The sequence below is a fragment of the Pteropus medius genome, unplaced genomic scaffold (genome assembly GCF_902729225.1).
Source record: "Pteropus medius unplaced genomic scaffold, Ma_sr-lr_union100, whole genome shotgun sequence".
NCBI lineage: Eukaryota > Metazoa > Chordata > Mammalia > Chiroptera > Pteropodidae > Pteropus > Pteropus medius.
The window spans coordinates 7,960,112-7,982,643 of NW_024349519.1; the positions used below are offsets into that span (position 1 = coordinate 7,960,112).

The 22,532-nt window shown below is 32.8% G+C and overlaps 1 protein-coding gene across 1 annotated transcript in view; it reads left to right on the plus strand.

Annotated features, from left to right (window-relative positions):
- The first annotated feature begins 6,734 nt into the window (after positions 1-6,734).
- ABCD2 (ATP binding cassette subfamily D member 2) overlaps positions 6,735-22,532 on the plus strand; it is a 46,564-nt gene continuing 30,766 nt past the window's right edge. The window contains exons 1-5 of the mRNA XM_039882843.1: positions 6,735-7,840; positions 9,377-9,557; positions 17,185-17,300; positions 20,279-20,447; positions 21,184-21,278. Coding sequence (XP_039738777.1) covers positions 6,905-7,840; positions 9,377-9,557; positions 17,185-17,300; positions 20,279-20,447; positions 21,184-21,278 — 1,497 coding nt within the window. The 5' untranslated portion in view covers positions 6,735-6,904. The remainder of the gene's footprint in view (positions 7,841-9,376; positions 9,558-17,184; positions 17,301-20,278; positions 20,448-21,183; positions 21,279-22,532) is intronic.

Here is a 22,532-nt window from a genome sequence, read left to right on the forward strand (position 1 = left end):
AAAAACAATTCTAACAGAATAAAGAAGTGCTCCAGGATGTCTAAGAAAAGGATTAAAATTTCTATTCTATAGTAGCTCCAATCAGCTGTTAGTGATTACTGAACACTGTCTTAAATGCTGAAGCCCGTCAAGGCCTCATGATCAGAGCACCATGATCAACTAATCTTGCCCACCTGTCTACTATGATAGTACAAAGTGGAGATACTAAGTTTTCATTACCAATCTGGTGTTTGACCCTAAGGAAGCCATTCTCCACTGAAAATGTATTTAAAATTGCACATTTATCTTAAAATTTCACAAGTTTCACATTTTACTCTGTAATGTATCCACATTTGTTTAAATTTTTTAAAAAAAGAAGAATCCCTCTGACCCCTGAGTAAAACTGATGCTCCAGGGAGATGTCATATTTCTTATGTGGTTTCCTAAGCACTGTAATACCTAATACCTCCAGGTGCAACATTACCTTATTTTGAGAAACAATCCTAGACTACACATTTCCTGCAGTATATTGCTTTTGCGTCTTTCCAACAACTAAAATATTACTCCCTGAATACCAAGTTTGAAATATATAACAGAATAACAGCACATTTTAACAGTGCTTAAGCATTTGTAAAATGATTTCATATCTCACTTAATATTCATTTTAAAGAATGCCAAATTCAAAAACATCAAATTATCATATATCAATTAAATCTTGTGAAGCCTGTAGTGAATTTTCACTTTTTTCCAAAGTGGAAGCATGATGCTAGAATACTAGCCTAGAATTCAGATAAATTTCTAAAATACAATGCTATATAGTCAATAGACAAATGCTCCTGCTAAAATTATTGGACATATTAAAATACGTGGTGGACACAAAAGTTGTCTTTCCTCTCATAAAATTCCTTAGGATATAAATATTATCTAACTATATCACCACTGTTCTGGTTCTACTAAAAAATGTATTTAATGGCTTAGTGTTTCAATCAAAACATTAACAAGGAATTTGAGCAATTGAAATTACAAGCCCACATGATTTCCATCCTAGTGGACTTCAAGGTCAACAGCAACGAATAAGTTATACAAATCTAAATTGTCGATTTATCACGCATTATGGGATTAATCCTAAATACAAAATAAATTGTAAATTCTCTTGCATGTTATTAAAGTAAAAACGATTCTCTTTACTTTCCTTTAAAAACAAACTAAATTGGATTTATGGTTGATACTGCCCCCCACCAATGAATTTAAGAGCAGCAAGGAATGGCCTCTTCCGAAATACTTTCCAAATTCCTGCAAAGACTAAATAGTGACCCAGGAGAAACCCCTTCCGAATGAGGGGCAGGCACGGGAAGAAGGCAGAAGAGGGTTCAGGTGCCCAGAGGCCTCAATGGAAAAGGACGTGGGATACTGGCAAGGGAGCAGAGCAGTGAGCCCCCACCTGAAGCCTGTGAAAAGACAGTCAGATGAAGCTGAGTTGCTTTTGGTTTACGAAGAGATACAGTGCTGGGGTATTCCGGCTTAGATAATGATTAAAAAACTCACTCCTAGCAAGTTCTCTCCAGCTAAGGCTAAGTCCTCCCCTAGGGTCTAGGGAAGTGGCGCCATTATGGGATGAATGTCCAGAGACTTAAGGGCTACAGTCTCGAGCTCCAGCACCAAACTCACCGGGAGCCCCCGACCCAGTTCATCTCCCCAAAACTTCTGAGCGAGGAAAGAAGTAGACACCGAGGTTCCAACGACTAAACCACAGACATCTTGGTTCCGTGAGGGGCCACAACTTCTTAAGGCTCAGCCAGCTCCTGCCGGGCCTCCAAGCCTTCCGGCCCACGGACCAGCCAGCTACCCGACAGCCTCTGCGGCCCTAGTAGGTTCCTCCCCGGTCTCCCAACAGCCTCTGCGACCCTGGCCTAATGGAGCCGCAAAGGATGCTGGGGGGAAGTAGTCAGCACACCTAAAGGAGAAGGAGCCCCACCGACAGTTTTAATTGCTCAGGCAAGGGCGGCCTAAGTAAATGAAATATCTGTCTGTGACCACAGGTTTAATGTTTCAAACCAGCTGCACCATAATTTTAGTTAGTTCTTTATTGATCTCAGCCTTCTTTTCAGATTAAAGACCAGGCTTAGGGAAGAAAAAGAAGGCAAGGACAAAGTTATAGATCCCTAATCCTTAAGAAGATGTTTCCATTCCCACGTTATCACTTCGTATCCAAATCCTTTAAATATCTTTCACGTTCAGTTTCAATATTCAGTAAAGTTTATTAGAAACCTTGCAATGTAGTGATTTACTATTCTATACATTTTGTGTTTCTGAGAGAGCTTGATCAAAACGCTTTAGCAGTAAAGGCCCAGACTCAACTCCTTATCGAAAAAACTCTCAAAACAAAAATTGGATTTTACTGTTCATTTCTGTATGTTTGTATATCTTCATAAAATATTTATCTTACAAACTGTTCTATAACATTTTGGTTAGAAACTAGAAATCTCTTGTCCCAAAGAAATGCACAAAGTACTTTTTTTCCCTACTTGTCATGATCATTTTCTAGACTTAAACCTGGGAATATCTTGCAATTACAAATGTAATACATTTTCTGTTAAGTCACCGGAAAATAGTACCTAAAATAGGATTATGTCCCAGGATAGACATCTTGTTTAATGATACAAATTCTGATTTTTATAACAAAAATGCACTAAAATACATCTCTTGTTTGAATTACACCAGTTGAATACATTTCAGAACAAATCACTCTTAGGCATGGAGTAACTGGTTCTTTCTCAGTAACTAACAATACGGTCAAGGCAGAGCAATGGCCCAGCATATTTGCCTTTCCTACTGTCAACATTTTAAAAACATACAAACTGACTAAATTAACTAGAAGGGGAATATCATTCACTAAAGGATTAACTGCCTTTTTTTTTGGCTACATTTTATGTGAAGGGACATAAAGGAAAGATTGACCAATTTGTTGAGAAGAATCAAAAACTGAGAGATGAACTGAATCATCTTTCTCCCTGACTAAAGTCACTTCAGTGGAAATGGCGAATGAGGCTAAAGAAGACGTATCTTCAGACAATATATTTACTGGTTTTTCCTTCACAGAAAATACTTTTCCTTATGAACTAGTTATTAGGTAGTTATTTGTAATAGCTGAAATGTTGACCTAAGATCTCATCTTCACTGTTGTTTATGCCTCACATGAATAAGGCTACATAACTGATAAGAGTCAAACACTGTTCTATTTTAGGGCCAGTAGGGCAATTAGGTAATCTCGTGGGTCAGGAAACATTTCAAGAAAGGAATACAGCACAGACAAAATACTACTTAGCTTTTGTTGAGAAGAAAATCTATCCAGAATTTTTAAATCTTAATTTCTCTTTTTTTTAAGTCAAAAGGCAAGTTTATTAGAATAGGGATAACACTCCACAGAGAGAGTATGGTCTCCTCTCAGAGGCAGAGAGTGAGAGAGCCTGAGAGTTGAAGACAGAGAGACAGAAAGAAGAGTATCAAGAGAAAGACTGAGAGTAAAAGAAGTGAGAGGGAACTTAATTTATCTTTATTACTAAAAATTATTTACTTTCTGGTGATTTACTAAGTACACAACACGTATTATCTACATTACATATTTTTAATTTATATTCTTGTATATGTAGTTCTCTTTATTATAAAAATTATGTTTTATCAGCTTATAAAGCATATAGTTTTTCTAATGTATGTAAATATACATATTCTCAAATATATAAAAAAAATCTAGTTAATCCTGCTCTTACATGGATATTTATAGTGTTCACTTTGATACTAACATCATTGAGAGTCTCACACTTGAAAACAATTTGATAACTATTGCTTGTTTTTTATTTCATTCATTTTCAAGATTTTTTTCTAAGATTATCTCTCCCCTCTTAAGAAATTTTAGTACTTCCCCATATAAACACGTGTAAAGTAGAGAAGCTTCAGTGGAAATTAGGCTGAATTATGTTTACTATAGTAAGTGATTTTTTTTTTTAATCTCCTTTTTCTCACCTGGTTTGAAATTCAAACTAAATTAACATTCTCTTTGCTTTAATTGCATACCACTATTAGAAAATATGAAAGAAGTACCTTGACATTCTTAATTTCTTACTTAAATGGCAAGTATTTCCAGTTGGAATTACTATCTTGTTTCCCATCATCTCTAATTCTTCCTCTGCCTTCTGCAAAGGCTTGAACCTAGTCTCCAATGCTAGGACCAACCCTGACTCTTGAGGGCAGGATAGGGGTGAAGGGTGGGAATGGAATTTACATGGTTATAGTTAGGTCTGTACTTCAGTGGCTCAACATCAAGTCAAATCTCACAATGACTTTTCCCCCAGTTCTGGTAACTGGCCTTCAACCTCCCTTGTACCACAATTGTGGTAACCAAATTTCTATCTTGCTTATTTTCTTCATGCCTAATTGTTCATTTCCAACAAGTCTTTCATCCAGACATTAAAGGTTCGTTCCTGTACTCTAGCCTCATTATCAGTTGATAAACTGACCTACTAATAATTAAGAGCAAAACTTTTTAGATCTCTAATGTTGTTTACTTCTAAATTTCTCATTGCCCTGCTCCTCCCCTGATATGGATGTCTTACACCAGTGATGCAAACCACTTGCCTTGATTGACAACTGCTTTCTGACCTATGCATCCCTCATGTACCATGTTTTGCCTGGCTGAACATCCTCTTATCATGCCCCAGTTAAGTTTACCCTGACCCTCCACTTGTCTTATCACAGTCAGGAGATGTGACATAAAAAATTAAAATTTATAAGTATTTTAAGGCAGCCTTATTTTGACACACAAAAAGCAGGAGATTAGTAATAAAAGAATTTGAAATAAACCATTATGATACTATGACCAGCTACCAAAAAGATTTGCATGAATTTGCTACTCATGTGTTAGTAAATCTGAATCGAATGCAAGCAAATGAAAAGAGCTCTGTGATGATTATTAGAATTAATATAGGTACATGGGAAAGGAGGAGATTTAAAAGCTTATGCAGGAATACTGGTACTTATAAAAGTGAGGATAGTGCTTTATTCCTAGTAAACTGAATAATCAAGATCATTCAGCCCCAAGACAGTTTTATATTCTAGCAGAGGGGTTAGAAAACTTCTGAAGAGGGCCAGGTAGTAAATATTGCATGCTGTTTCATCTACCCAACTCTGCCTCTGTGGCTTAAAAACCATAGATAATAAGTAAATAAATGGGTGTGGCTGTATTCCAATAAAACTTTACTTATGGACATTGAAATAAAAATTTCATACAATTTTCACATGTTACAAAATATTGTTCTTCTTTGGATGTATTTTTGACCACTTTAAAATGTAAAAACCATTCTAAGCTCAAGGGCCATTGGTTCTATTTGGCTCACTGGTTGGGTTGTAATTTGCCAACCTCTGTTCTAGTTGAATGCTTATCCTCCCAGGCTTCCAGCTGACTAGAAATGTTATGTTATGTTATGTTATGTTATGTTATGTTATGTTATGTTATGTTATGTTATGGTTGTGCTGTGGGGGTGAGGAAGCAAAAATGTTTTTGCATATTTAAGAATACATTCATCCTAGCCTATTAAAATGGCCTTTTAATGGCCTTTAAACATTTTTTTTAATACACAGAATTTTGCTTGACTATTTAATAGTTTAAGTCCTCCATTAGGAATATAGAGAATTTTTTTTAACACTCTGGTTTTTATCAAATAATCAAAATGGAAATGGGAGATAGCCAAGAGATTAATTCTTAGCATAAACGAAAATAAGCGAAGCAAAAGTTTGCAAAAGACAAAGAACCTTGAAAATTGAAGTAAGGTCCTGGAGAAGCTATTTCCACTAACTGCAATTGGATTCCCAAATGGTCAACTTTTGATTACGGAGTCACATACCTCCAAGTAACAACTATCTAAAGGACACAAGGGGATGGCAGAAGTGAAACATTGCTCTCATTTATTTAATAGTCGTCTTGTAAATAATACCAGTGTATCAGAGGTCCGTTGCTAAAAATAGTTGTGGGGCTGGAAGATTTTTATTATAAGGACAAGTTAACATAGGGATGGGAATATAGCAAAGAATTAGTTTCTATAACACAGAAGACTTACTTTTTTGTGTAAAAAGCCAAACTCTTAATTATAACTGTGTGATAGGTTCTGGGACTTCATATAGAATCACAGACAAAAATAAAAATTAAATGGAGTGGGGTGGAACCAAAATATTTTTTACAATGCCCTTCCCACTTGTCACTTTCATCTCTCTCCCCTTCGGATTCATTCCATAGCCTTTTCATATTCATTTTATGTTGATCCTCTTGTCCCTCCCTTAACTCCCTCGTTCCTTCTCCTTCATGTCGTTTTACAGCTTTTGGAAATCTCCCTTTTTTTTGCTCTTCCCCTTGCAGTATCTAACTACCTTAGAGAAGTGAGGAATGTTCTGAAACTTTTGTGTATTTCTAAGTGACGCAGAGCATGCTCAGTAGCTATGGTAGGTTTTTCTCACCAGCAGCTTCCCTGATTCGACCTCTCCAAAAATAGATATTTAACTCTCTGAACTCCTGGTTAAGGATGTAATTTGTTTTGCTCTCTTCTCATTTTCAAGGTTCAAAGGGAAGCAGAGAAGATTCCAAGGTCCCACGGCCTTCACAGCCAATGAGGGGCCTGAATGGGAGGAGCTTGAGGCGGCTTGGTGCAGCTTGAGCTTCTAAGGGAATCATCCCCATTAGATGCAGTGGAGTCTGAGCTCTGCTGCATCTGTCACAGCAGAACAAAATTAAAAACAAAAACAAAAAACAGAAGAGGAGAAGAGAAGAAACTGCAGAGTATGGAACGCTGTAGGACTTTCTGAAACATTTGCTGGGGATCTCCGCGGAGCATGATCTTTTAAACAACTCTTTTTGAAGCCGGTTTGGGTAACTGGGAAAATGATACATATGCTAAATGTAGCAGCTGATCGAGTGAAATGGACCCGATCGAGTGCTGCTAAAAGGGCTGCTTGCCTGGTGGCTGCGGCATATACTCTGAAAACACTCTATCCCATCATTGGCAATCGTTTAAAGCAATCTGGCCACAGGAAGAAAAAAGAAGCTTATCCGGCTGGAGAGAACAGAGAAATACTGCATTGCACCGAGATTACTTGTAAAAACCCTTCGCCTGGAGTGAATGCAGATTTTTTCAAACAGCTACTAGAACTTCGGAAAATTCTCTTTCCAAAACTTGTGACCACTGAAACAGGGTGGCTCTGCCTCCACTCAGTGGCTCTAGTCTCAAGAACTTTTCTGTCTATCTATGTGGCTGGTCTGGATGGAAAAATAGTAAAAAGCATTGTGGAGAAGAAGCCTCGGACTTTCATCATCAAATTAATCAAGTGGCTTATGATTGCCATCCCTGCCACCTTTGTCAACAGTGCAATAAGGTACCTGGAGTGCAAATTGGCTTTGGCCTTCAGAACTCGCCTAGTAGACCATGCCTACGAAACCTATTTTACAAATGAGACTTATTATAAGGTGATCAATATGGATGGGAGGCTGGCAAACCCTGACCAATCTCTCACTGAGGATATTATGATGTTCTCCCAATCTGTGGCTCACTTGTATTCCAATCTGACCAAACCTATTTTAGATGTAATCCTGACCTCCTATACGCTCATCCAAACTGCTACATCCAGAGGTGCGAGCCCAGTTGGGCCAACCCTATTAGCAGGACTTGTGGTATATGCCACTGCTAAAGTGTTGAAAGCCTGCTCTCCCAAATTTGGTAAATTGGTGGCTGAAGAAGCTCACAGAAAAGGTTATTTGCGGTATGTGCACTCCAGAATTATAGCCAATGTTGAAGAAATTGCCTTTTACAGAGGACATAAGGTAAGAGAAATTAAGGCGATGGGTGAAATGTGAGACTGTTCAAGCTGCCACTTCAGTGCTAGATACCATCTGTTGTACTGTCGATGGACTCACTCCTATTAAGTCTAAACCTTTATTTAAATGTATGCTTCATTACCCTGTTTAATCACAAGCTGTTTAAAAATTATAGAGTGCAAACTTTTCAAAAGTTTCATGAGAATAAAATGTTTGACACTCTAAAAAAAAAAGTCTACTTAAGCTCGGTTACCCAAATATGCTAGGAATGATCTCTAAACCATTTTCTTAAAACTTAAATCCTAACTTAATATGTGGTTCCAGAAACTTAGAAGAAAATATATGTTTGGAAATATGTTTCCACAGAGATGGAAAATTTAGGATGGTATTTTGTGGTTGTTGTTCTTTTGTTTTTCAAGAAAAAAACAAAAACTTTGCTTTCATAGGAAAGACAAGTTTGACAATTTTGTATATCTGGTCAATGATGGAGTATCCTAAGTTCTAAGAAGTGCAGAAGAGCTTGTCTCACAAATATTCATTACTCTTAGTTAATGTACAGCACTACATTTTGACCAATAAAAGGCAGTAAAATGAAATCTTGTCTAACTGAGAAAAATTAAGATTAGAAAGGAATAGAAAAGAAGTTCTGGAATATTATTTTAAATATTAAAGATGTTCAACATTAAGCAGTTCACTAAAATAGCATAATTACATAAACTTGCGGTGCATGAACATAACTTCATAATATTAAATATGACAGAAATTTTCAAGGTGATGCATCTGAAATCTTAACAAAAATGACTCGGCAAATAAAATATTAAGGTAGTCAAAAGTTGAAAATGGTACTTTAATTACTGAGTAGAATTACTTAATTGTTGAAGCATTATCAATGATCAAAAAATAACTCTTATAGCAGTACCAAATAATTCTTATAGCAGTACCAAAATTTCTTCTGAGGAAGAAATTTTAAGGCAAATTTAGGACTTCTACTCTAACATGAAAATTGGCTTCTTGTGTTGTATTAATCATATTGATTTGTCAATCTTCTTAACTCAGTGATGTAAATTACAGCAGGCTAGGCTTCTTGAATTTAAGACAAAACTCAATAAATTGAGTTAGTTCAAAACTGGAATCTAATTAATTACACATATATGTATCATGTGTTTATTTTCAGATATTTTTGGTACAATCAAGGATAATGTTCTAACATTATTTACACATGTCTTACAGAATTATCATTTAATTTTAACATCTTATATATAATTTTGAAATCATAATTATAAATCACTTATATTTTTATACTTAACATTATATTTACTGAGTATCATGTTTTTAATATTAATATTACGGGCGTGATAAAACTAAATAATAACGACTAAATTGGATATTAACCTGGATTTATTGATTGTTAGAATCATAGATAATACTATACTAAATAAAGCAAACTAATAGGGAACTTAACTTAAAGAAAGTCCCCAAGCATACAATATTTATTTTTATAGTTTATGCTGAGTTAATTCTTAACTCTTTTTCCCTCTATAGGTAGAAATGAAACAACTGCAGAAAAGTTACAAAGCTTTAGCAGATCAGATGAACCTCATTTTATCCAAACGTTTGTGGTACATCATGATAGAGCAGTTCTTGATGAAGTATGTTTGGAGCAGCAGTGGACTAATTATGGTGGCTGTACCTATTATCACTGCAACTGGCTTTGCAGATGGTGGTAATGGCATTTATGCTTAATCTCAAATATATGTTTAAGATTATTTCTCTTGAAGGTATCACTGCTGGTTTTGTGTGAGTGATACTGTGTGTGTAGCTATTATTCTATAGTCATTAATAGTTAGAAATAATGGCAGACTGCAATGTCCAGTAACAAGACCAGCAATATAAAAAAGGAAACAAGTGACTCAAAAGACCTTTCCAGTTCCGATATATTTCTGAGATCTCTGATGCATTGTTTCTGGGAGTTGACTTTGAGCAATTTTAATCATACTGCCTAATGTAGAATGAATCTCTAGCTGAATATTTAAACTCAAAACAAATTAATGCCTTTAAAAAGAGAACAAGTTCTACTCATTGCAAACTTCAGTTCTGCACATCCAATGCATTTAGTCTATAAATCGTCTATAACTGTATCTGCCCTGATTTGTGATTTGCAAAGTTGGTTGACTATCTTAGGCAACCAGGAATACTGCTTCATGCCATGGAACAAAGTCTCCTCCATTTGTAGATAATATATATAACCTTCCATGTAACATGATTTGGTAGTAGTGTGGGGGTAAGGGATAGGGTGGTATTGTGTTTGTCAAGTTGCAGGTGTCTAAATCTGTCCTTAATGGTTTTTACCAACATTTTCATCCTTTAGAATAACTAAAAAAGGTAAGAGCAAAAAGCACAACATTAAAATATGTAATACTTGAGGTGGGAGTTTGGGTCTTAATTGGCAGAGACAGAGCGGAATTAAATAAAGAAGCAGCATTTTCTGTTCTTCCTTCAAAATAAAACATTGATCCTCCTCTTGTAAAAACACTTGCCAAATTTAGGTCATTCTTAACCTAAAACTATTCATTTTAGTAATTAGTAATTAGGATTTGTCAAGTCCTTGTAATTAGTGCTACACATATACCAAATATACTCCACAACTCAACAATAGATCACTGGAAAATTGAATTTTATCTGATTTTATGTTTTCAACATTTATTTTTTAAAATCATTTAAAAAGTTTATATTGAAAAAGGCATTGTTAGTAATAGTATTTTTAGACTTAATCCTTTTATAATGAAATAAAATAAATTTCTTTTTCAAGAGTAGTAAAGAAAAAAAAACACTTGAAAATCTATGTTCGTAAGATTGGGTTTACTAAGAAATGACAAAATTATCATATTCACAGTGAATATAAGTATATGAATATTTTTGAAGTTTTATATATTATGTATTTTAGCAATGACCCGTTACAAGCTTACAGTGTAGTCCTATTAGTCCTTGGAAGCACAAGTCTCATTAGAAAACCCTGGAGTAAACATAGAACAGAGAAAATACATCTATTAATGGTGACAAATTAACCCCACAGAGACCAGTAAGAAGTAAACAATGTATGCAAAGAATATAACAATCTTAGTTCCATAGGTGATGTAATAAGATATTTAAAACTAAATCCTACAAATCCTGAAAATACCACATTAAAGAAACAGCATTAAAAATTTACAAGAAAATAATCACATTGATGCAAATGAAACTAGTGATTCTCAAAGTTTCTTTTCAAAAGAAAATTGTATACAAAGAAAAACATTATAAGAATTTCATAGAAGAAAAGGAATTCATATGACAACATTATTATGAGAGTGTGCTTCAATATCTTCTGTAATTTCTAAGGTTACTGTATGTATGCTTGTAATGTTTATATGTATGTGTTTACTAAATACATTTGACCTACAATGACTTAATACATGAAAATATTATCATTTTACTCAGACAAAATTATTTACTTTATTAGATAATGATATGTCTTTGAGGCTTTAGGTCTTAGAATTACACACCATATAATCTAATCTAGTCTTCAATCTTAGTTTATTCTTATGCCCCGAGTTGTCCCTTATGTTAGAGATGAATTAAGTGCATGGTACTATATATATTTAAGGCAACAACAGGTAGAAAAAATGGGTGAATGACAGAGGACTGGCAAAGAGAAAAGGGAGAAAAGGTAGGTTGGAAGAAAGAGAGAATAGAATAAAGAAGCAGGTCACTGTTTAAATATTGACTCAGCTATTTAATAATATTTATCCTTAAGAAAGTTACGTAAACTTTATATGCCTCAGTTTTCCTATCTTAACTATAAAGTTAACAAAATATATCTTATAGAATTTCTATGAAATTATATATTTTGTGTTAACGTGCTTTGAAGCAGTCCTTGGCAAGTAGTAAGAATTTAGGTGAAAGCAATTGTTAATTTTTATTATATTTTTACCATGGGAGCTTTGGAGTCAGATTGCCTGGGTTCAGATACTGGCTCTTTTGTTAATTAGGCCATCACTATGGACAAATCATTTAACCTTTTTGTACTTCAATTTCCTCAAAATTGGGAATTTATAGCAGGGTTATTAGGAGGATTAAAGAAAATCACCTATGTAAAACTTAGAACAATGCTTGCCTCTGAGGAAATGCTCAGTAGATGTTTGCTAGCATGATTATTGTTGATAAAGGAGCAAGGCATTTGAAAGTGACTAGGAAGTTAGAGGTAAAAATGCAGATAAGAGGAAGAGCCTGCATACTTTTGGCAGGGAGGAGAAAAAAAAATAGTTCTATAGTAGATTTATTATACTGTCAACCTACAACTTTAAGTAAAATCTTATAGTAAGGACTGGATTATGTTTATATTCAAGTTCACATTATAAAATTACATATGGAACCATGCTATTTTCACATCAAAAGAGGAGCTTACAGGTCATCTAGTCTGGAGCCTCAGACTTGCCTAAGGTCGCTCAGATAGTTGGTGGAAGCACTAAGGACAGAAGACATTAAGTAAATCCTAGAGCATTGCTTTTTTCCTTTTTAGCATTCTACCTCATATTAGTTATATTGAAACTTACTCTATACAGGATTTAACTTAGTTTGAGGCCAACAAATCATGGGATCAAATGGTTGGAAAAGAAGCATTGAAATAGTTAATTATATATGGTTTCTAATATATGTTTTTAGAGGACATTACTGGTACCTTTCTTTGTATTAAGAGAAAGACTGAAATTATATGAAGAAAATATTTACTTGGGAACTATAATCTCAACTTTTTAATATTGTAGGCCATCTTTCTTCTTGCCTTCTGAGCAAGACAAGGGGAAGCTACTTATAGGTCCCTCCTGACAAACCTTATTCCAGACATCTTAACAGGCAAGGAAGAAAGCATCTAAACCACTAGCACTGCAATAGTGTCTGCATATTGGTGATAGTGTCCACATGTTGGTGATCCATTAATGTGAGGTGACACATCAGAAGTAGCAACTGAGAGATACTGCTCTTAGGAATGCAGTTAAACTCTACCATCACTCTAGTAAGTGGGTGATGATTTTATTACTAAAATGTACCTACAACAAGATTATATCTATAGCTCCTGCTGCATTAATATGCCTCATAGTCTAATGCCAAATTATTGAAATATAATTTTATATTGTGGATCAGTTTGGATATGATCACTCGCCTATCGACCAAATATTATAGCAGTAATTATCTTATCAATACATATCAAAAACATACTTTCTAGATATAATTAGATATACATATAAGTAGTTATAATTTTTCAGGTAAAACATACATGCCAAGAAGCATACAATCATTTGTGTGCCACTCAATGAAATGTCACAAAGTCAATACATACACATAGTCACTACTCAGAAAAATAGAGCTTTACCTTCAATCTCAGAAGCCCCCATACCCCCTCCCAGTCTTATCCTCATCCTCAGTCCCCTACCCCTATCCTCAGTTATTCCTGCCCTGTCCCCCCGTCCCGACCATGCCACAGCAAAGGTTATTATTTTACTGGCCATTCATTAGTATTTGCTGATTTTTGAAACTTCTTTAAATAGTATCATACTGTACACCTGAGAGTTCTAGTTGCTCCACATATTTGTCAATGTTCGACATCAGTCTTTCATTTCAGGCATTCATATGAGTGTATAGTGGTACTTCATCATGGCCATAATTTGCATTTCTTTGATGACTAATGAGGTTAAATACTTTTCATTTGTATATTGTTTATTTGGATAGCCTTTGTATGAAATACCAATAAGTTTTGTGCTCATTTTTAAATTGGTTTATGTTTTTTTCTTATTGATTTGTAAAAGCTATTATATATTCTGAAATGAACCTTTCTCAGACAGAAACACTCACACAATCTTAAATATCTTTTCTCACTTTATTCTTTCTTTTTCAGTCTCTTAATGGTATCTAATAGAAGTTCATAATTTTAATAGTTCAATTTATCAACTTTTTTTTCTTGTGACTAGTGGTTTTATCTCCTGTTTAAGAAATATCTTACTCAAGGTCACAAAGCTATTCTATTTACCTTCTAGAAATTCACTGTTTTTTTATTTCACATTGAGATCTTCAATTAGAATTTTTATTTATATATGGTATGAAGTAGGGTAAGGCTATAAGGTTTTGTTGAAATTTGTCAAGGTGACAAAGGTAAAATGTAAGTGAAAATAAATAAGCTCAGATTATAAGTCCAGAGGAAAAAAGTACAGAGAAATAGCCTACTTTTTTAATTTTTTAAAAATTAATAGACTTAATTTTCTTAAAGCATTTTTAGATTTATAGAAAAATTGAACAGAAAGTACAGAGAGTTCACAAACACCCCCACAATTTCTCCTATTATTTACATATTGTATTAATGTAGTACATTTGTTACAACTGATGAACCAATATTTACATATTATTAACTGAAGTCCATAGTTTACATTAATGTTCACTCTTTGTATTGTACAGTCCTAGGGGTTTTGACAAATGTATAATGACATAATCTTAGTTTTTAAAACCTTTCTTACATTTTCAGTGAAATAACAACAGATGTGACCATGTTTCAGTATATACTTATTAGCGGAGCTGAAAAGTAGCAGTAAAATGAGAAGATATAATATTAAATATTAAATCCTTAAATGAGGAACTTCTGACAATATACTTAAAATATTTAGCAAGGAAAATAAAATGTTTTGACCTAGGGTACAAAATAGGTGAGTGCTTCAGGTCATGAATTTATATCTCTGACATTAAGGCATCTGGCCTTGTCATAGAGGTTATGCAGTTGGCTGTTATGTGCATGACCAAATACTACTGGCACTGATTTCATAGTACCTGCCAAAGAACAACCAGTAGAATGTGAAATTAAATCTGTCCAGAACTATTTGTAATTTTGTTGTTAAAAACATGAAGAAAACCCAGTAGGCATTAATCTGCCAAACCAACATCAAACAGAAGTCCATCTGTAATAGTGTTTTTTCTTCTTAATAGAGGCCGTCAGTGAAAGCTATTATTCAAACCCCTTTTAACCCAAATTCATAAAATCCCGTAATTATTTTAGATCATCAGACAGATTATCTATGAGTCAATACTATTCTTAGCACTTCAACTGATATAGCAATTCGCTATTTTGGTAGCTTGCTGAGAATCTTTTGGTAATTTTCTGCATGTATGTGGTTATCTATATTTTATCACACATTTAAATATGTTTAAGAGTACCTACATTCTATTCCTAGTCTATTTATCCAATTATATTTTTTACTCCTCAATTATACCAGCACTCAAAGCCTTTCTTTTTCATTCTTCAAGGAAACTAACTTCAAAGGAAACAATAGTACTTCTTTAGAGCAGTATTTAACAGTAGGGTCAGGAGGGACTATATTAGACTATTGTAAAAAGTCTCTATTAACTCGTGGTAATTCTGATACTCAAACAAAATTAATGTCTGACACCAACCATATTGTATCTCGACTAAGCTTTTATCATTCTGTTGGCACTGCTTAAAATTTCCCTTCTCTATGCCATTGCTCATGCCCTACTTATGATGTATTAAAATTGTATATGGTCTTAAAGGCCCCATTCACAATCTACTTCTCCATGAAGCATTTCCTGTCTCTTGTACAAGAAATGATTTTTGCCTACTCTAAGTACCTCACATTAACTCTCATCATTGGCTGCCCAGCATAGTTATTTGGGAACTTGTCTTTTCTCTCTTATCAAATTGTAAGCTCCCTAAGGAAAGAATCTGAAAATCACATTAATCTTTGCATGTCCTATAATACCTTCCCTAATTTCTTGCACATCTAGGTTCAGTAAATATCTGCTGAGTGAATTTTACCTTCTGTTATGCCTAGATCCCTTTCAAATTCAGCTGATCTGTCTATGGGCAAGTAAAGATGAAAATGTTTGGTAGGCACAATGGGGCACAAGTTAAATAATTGCATTGTTTTGGAGGGGAAAAAAAAGCCTTTTATGTTGAGATAAATCAGAGTGAAATAAATACCAAAGTGGGCCTATAGCTTTCTATATCATTTTAATTTCTTCATTATTTATAGCTTTTAATTTAGAACTTTAGCGATAATCTATAGAAGGATCAGATAAAGAATCAAATTGATGGAAAGATTAAAGTAATGACCAGGAGAGAATAATTTTGAAGATTAAGTCTAAATTGTCTTATTCTTCAAATAACAGCAATAATAACTAGAGAAAATAATAACATTTAGTTATTTAACGTTTAGAGCATGTATATTATAGTTATATATATAGTTAACTATATATATAACTATATATACATAGTTATATATATAGTTTTATATATATAGTTATAATAGTTAACATTTAGAGCATGTATATTATAGGCCATGAATTAGTTAACACTTCATTTGTACTTCACCTTTAAACCCTACAACACTTTAAGATAAAATTGTTTGAGGTACTACTATTATTTCTCTCATTTACGCATGAGAAAATAGGCATGGAGAGGATAAGTGGCTTATTCTACTTACCTTAGTATTTGCCAATAAATAGTAGAGTCTGGATTCAAACCTAGTCTGACTCCTGACTCTTAACCATAGTTTTGTATTGGCAGTTATTTAGGATGTTCATCCATTCATCCATGTGTCCATATAGTACACATTAAGGAGTACTATGTGCCAGACACTCTGCTGAACATTAGGAATAAAGAATAAAACACAGTCTTGACCCTTAAGAAATTCATAGTCCATTAGAAAAGCTAGATAAGGGTTTCCACTGAAACCTGTACTAAAGAGTTAACTCTTGAAGAAAGAGCTAGGCAAGAAAAGAACAGAAGTATATTAAAGTCAGAAGAAATCACATATGCTAATATGAGAGGGTAAACAGTATTGCATGTTTGGCGAGCTGGTGTACCATAACGTGAAGGTTTGTTGGAACAGGTAGACAGAGGCTAGATTATGAGTGTCCGCCAATCTACATTTCCACAAAAGGAACTACACTAGAAATATTTGCTTCTATTCCAGTTAGTTCTATTTTAGACCAAATCCATAGTATTTCATTGCCTAGCTATAATAAGGGCAGACGGTTGAATTTGGAAAGGGTTAAAAGAATGTTAATGAAAATGGTCTTAATTCCTATACATTTAATTGTTCTAACTCTCCTTTTAGAAAAAAAAAAATAAAACAAAAAAGAGTTTTAATTAAAATCTGGGACTACTGTATTTTCAATAATTCATTAAATGTCTAGGAAATTGCTAATACTATTGAAATTTTTATATATGGTTATTTTAGCCACAATTTATTTATATAAAGAAATTTAGTTACTCAAAAAAACTAAATAGTTTTTTAATTTGCTTTTAAATTTAGAAGATGGTCAAAAACAAGCTATGGTTAGTGAACGGACAGAAGCCTTTACCACTGCTCGGAATTTATTAGCATCTGGAGCTGATGCTATTGAAAGGATTATGTCTTCATACAAAGAGGTACTTGCATTTCTTGTTGTCAATTTGATTAAAATGAGATATGTGAAAGTGGCAATTACTAGATATAGTTAGTATTTGGGAAACATCTTTTCTCTATCAAAAATTGTTAAGAGTATAATCAAGATAAAGGACAACTCCCAAGTGTATTGCTAATACCCTTTAATTTTTACACTATCACTTGTAGTTCCTCTTTTGCCTATATATAACATATTTGTTTTTAAATTAATAAAAAAAGTCCTAGGTGTAGATTCTGGATCAAGAGTGCCTAAATTTAAATTCTTACTCCAGGATTTTAAAATTATGTGAATTTGATTGAGTTCCTTAACCTGTCTGTCTCTGTTTCTTCATCTGTAAAATAGGGATAATGATAGCATTGACTTTTAGGGTTGTTGTGAGTTAACACATGTAGAATATTTAAAACACTACATATTTAAGTGCTCAATAAATATTAGTCAATAATATTACTTATATACCTTGCAAACTTTTACTCATTCTTCATGACAAGTCAAGCTTCACAAACCACATGTAAAACTCTCTTGTGATTCCATCTCCTTCTCACCTTCCCTGCAGAGTCTGTGTCTTCTCTGTGTTCACAGTACATCTGTTGCTTTACCACATTTTAATTGTCTATCTCTTGCACCAGACTTGAGCGGAAAGCAGAAATTGTCTTACTCATCTTTATATTTCTAATATTGATTTTAATGCTTGGAATATTGTATGTGGTCAATACACATTTGTTGAAAGAATGATCAGAAAACCTACAGATAGCATAAGACTAAGATTAAAAGTCACTTTATTCAATTGAGACATACTGATAATATTCCTATGGATAATCATTCTCACTATTAATTACTCTTGTGGCTTTTATATCAATATAAATTTCCAGATCATTATTATAAATTTAGCTACTGAGTAAATCAGCCTTGAATAAAACATAAAAGAGTTATAAATTTTGTGATTTGCTGACAAAACCTTTCAGTCTCATTCAAAAACTGATTTATTGAATTGAGTTTTTATTTTTCTTTAAAAAAAGTAAAAAAGTTATTTACTTACCAAACATACCAAAACAACTCAATTAAAAATTTTATTTTCAAATGGTAATTTTGATCATCTAGAGATACAGTTTTTGGAATAGGTTTTTTTCTGATATATTACTGATCACTAAAATTAATGGCAAAACAAAATTCTATCCATCTCATATTAAAGTACATTGCTAGCTAAGTGACAGAAGGAATATGAATTAGTTTTTCTAGATTGTTTTCAACAAAATAAATTATTGCATTTTGCTTTATTTTGCCTGAATGTGCTTTGAATCATAGAATGTTCACTTCCAAAGAATCTTATTACTGCTGTAACAGCATATGAAAGCACCATGCATTCTTTGCTAGCTCAAGGGAGTGAGGTTTCTTTTTAGAGCTAGAATCCTAGGGCAAACCCTTTGTTTTATATCCCAAAGTAATTTGTCCACTGTCACATTCTCAGTTTTGTTTTTTGTTTTTGTTTTTTCAGATAGTCTTTGCCCACTCTACCTTGCAGCCTGGTCTGCTAACTTATTGCTTCTTGCCTTTTTATAATCGATCTCTACTTTAGATTTTTGGATTTTTTTTTCTATGCAAATATTTTGACCTAGTTTTTCTTAGCTCTATTTTTCTCTCCTTGGGAATTCAATAGATTCTTTTAGATAACATTTTAGAAATTACCCTTTAAATAGTTATAACATTAACATATAGAAATGAAACACTAATCTAATTACAGACCTCTCCACACAGTAGAGACATGTGGCAGATTTTTAACAATAATACCTACTCATTTACTGTTTAAGTTTTACACACACATAAATCTTACATAAATGTCAGCATTGTTGTATTATCCCACAATTTATTATTTAAAAACATTTATTAGTGACATGCCTTGCTTATTGGTACCAATTTCCTAGTAAGCATTTCTGTAAGGGAATGTTTTTTTACTTTCCTTTTAACTAAGAAAGATGGTATTGACAGGAGATGAGTCACATTTCACAGTACCTTGATAACAGGGTGTTCTTTTAATAGAAAAACAGCTGGAGATTCAATCTAAATTGTACAACTGCCAGAATAGAAGCAAGGTACCACTCTGTTGAGCCTTATAAACTACAGCAGAGATTCATCTCATCTTATTTTATAATATGCCCTAGAAAAAAGTCATATATAATGTTTTTCTTTAGGCATATAAACCATGCTTGGCTTGAAAAGAAACTGAATTGTGAGATTTGGACTGAAAATGATTTGAAGTTTTCACTGAGTTTACTCTCAATATTGGTAACCTCTACAAGGGATAATTTGCCCAATCTTAGGAATTTTGACAACCAATTTGACTCATAGACATTCATTTCACAATTAGAAAAAGTATATTTCTCTCCTATTTAATATCTTCCTTTTCAGAACAAGACAAATAAACAGAGACACACGGACATGGACAATGGATTAGTGGCTACCAGAGGGGAAGGGGAAAAATAAAAAAATGTTAAAAATAAATAAATAAATTTATTGCTGGGGAAAAAATAAAATAAAACGTTCCACTTTAAATTGAAAAAAAAAACACAATAAAAGATCATCGAATGAACTTAAGTTTTCACAAAATTTCTAATTTTCTGGAAGCGAAATTTGTAATATAAATGGGTTAAATCAGAAAGTTGACTGAATTTTAAGTCTCACTAATATTCTAAAATTTTTAAATTTCATTTTGAACCCTGACTTGAATGAATAATTTTTTATATATTTTATAATTCCAATCAAACTTACATTGACACCTTGCTATGTTGCTCTCTTGGTAAGCTTTTTACTGTTACTTGTTTAATTTATGAAATGTATCATCTATTTTTCATTTATAATAAAATGGGATTTTTAATGTTAAATCAAGAAACTTAGATGATCACATATTTATTTAAAAGTTTATCTTGGGTATATTAACTCTATTTTATTTTTCTGTGTTCGTTTTAGATCACAGAATTAGCAGGCTATACTGCTCGAGTGTACAATATGTTTTGGGTCTTCAATGAAGTGAAAAGAGACATTTATAAAAGAACTCCTGTCATGCAAGAGTCTGAAAACTGTAACAAGAATGGAGCTAATATAGAATTACCCCTCATTAACACATTGGAAATCAAAGGTTTTAAACTCAAATGTTTTTATATTTTTCTTTATTTAAGTGTTTGCTTTATTAACAGTCAAAACTTTTTAGAAGATAGCTTTAACAGTTACAAGAAACCAACATTTAGTTTAAATTTAAACAGTTATTCTTAAAGTTAGTGTTTCAATCTGAAGAGTGGTGACTAACATTACCATAATAAAATGATGCTACTTATATTTAGAATAAAATTTCTAGAATTATTTTTGGAAACTGCACATATGGCAGAATGAATTGTTTGCTTTTAAAATTCAAATAACAGAACTAGAACTAATGTCATATTGTTCTTCATCATTCTGTGTTTTTAAACTTAAGTTTGGTTAACACATTTTTAAAAATTGTATTTTTCTGTCTTAATTCCCTTTTTCGTACCACTGTGGTTTTTTTTTTTTTTGGTAGAAAAGGTTAATTTGGAGAAATAAGTAGTTTTAAAGAGTACAGCTGGGTTATATCAGATAGAGTTTAACTTTGCTCTCATTATGATTTTGACATCAGATTATTGCGAAATAATGTTTCTGAGAAAGATTTTCCAAATAGATGTGTCAAAATGTCCAAATTTACATTAAACCTTGCTTTAAATAGCTATATTTATGTTTGTTTCTATGATTTGTTACTGTGCTATCTTTATAATAAATGTATCTGTTATGCTGCATTATACTTTATTTAATTAGCAATAACGTGATAGCTTTTGTAACTTAAACTGTTCCTTAACTTGCAGGAAGAGTTATTGATGTGGATCATGGAATTATCTGTGACAATGTTCCCATAATCACACCAACAGGAGAAGTGGTGGCTTCCAGGCTAAACTTCAAAGTAAGATGATATTCAAGAATCTTCTGATTGTTGCCATCACACTAATGCAAAACAACTAAGAATTCATGTACCTTTTGTTAAATACTTGGAGAAGCATATGGAAAGGAGGGGAAATCAAGAAAGGTATGCATAGTGGCTCAATTACAGAAGCAGTTAATTCCTCAGAAAGCAGAGAAAATAAGAAATTTGATTTCTACTGCTTTATTGCCAGGTTAAAAATAAAAATTATAGTGCACTAGAAGCCTATACAAGGTTATTTTTGAGAACAAGAGGAAATTTCCTTAGAAATTAACATCTGGAAATAAACTTTAATTTTTTTCTTATAGGAATTACTCAAAAACTATAAACCTATATTATATTTACTAAAATATAAGGATAGCAGTCATTAGTAGGTTTACTTCTATTAATGCACATTCTCAAAATTTAATTTATATTTTAAATAATCACATCTTCTGTTAGGAAAAAATAATCAGAAGAGTTGTGCATTGGAATTTAGTTTTTAATCTATTGAGACTAAGAGTTGTTTGTTATTTAATATTTATGCCTTGATTACAAAAATTAAGATATCAGAATAGTCAATAAACTTGAGGCCTTGATTTAAAGCATTGTAAAATTCAAACATACATTTTGGAATTCAAGTACAAAATAATTTGCTGATAAGCATTAATGACTGCATTAATGTAGAGATCTGAGCTTAGTTCAAAGACTTGATTGAACTTGATAATAAATTTCCAACAGAACAATACATGTGCTAATGATTTTAATATAGACCTTAGTCTAGGTTTAATTATTAAAGATGTATTTGCAAATGAGTAAGGGTGCTGGAAAAGAATGAGAAGTACTAAAAGGGGGGAAAATTCTGTATTAATAAATATAAGAGAAATTGTGTTTCAACTACAGTTTGATCAGGCTTCATTTTTCCACTTATAGGCCTATAGAGTGATTTAATTATTTGGATCCGAACATGAGTACTGATTAAGTGCTAATGATGCACCATAATCTTAAATAGATTTGAAATAAAACATTTAAGAGGCATACATAGAATGTTTAGTTATTAATAGTTTAGCAATTTATAATTTGACTTTTATATAGATTTGTTTGTCAAAATTCATAATATCAATTATTATTCCACTTATTAAATAGGGTAAGAGTCTTGAATCCTGCCACCTACCAACTACATTATTGTGGACATATTATACTCTTTCTGTCAAAAAAATTCAGAGCTCAGTTTATTTTTATATTTTAAAATAAATT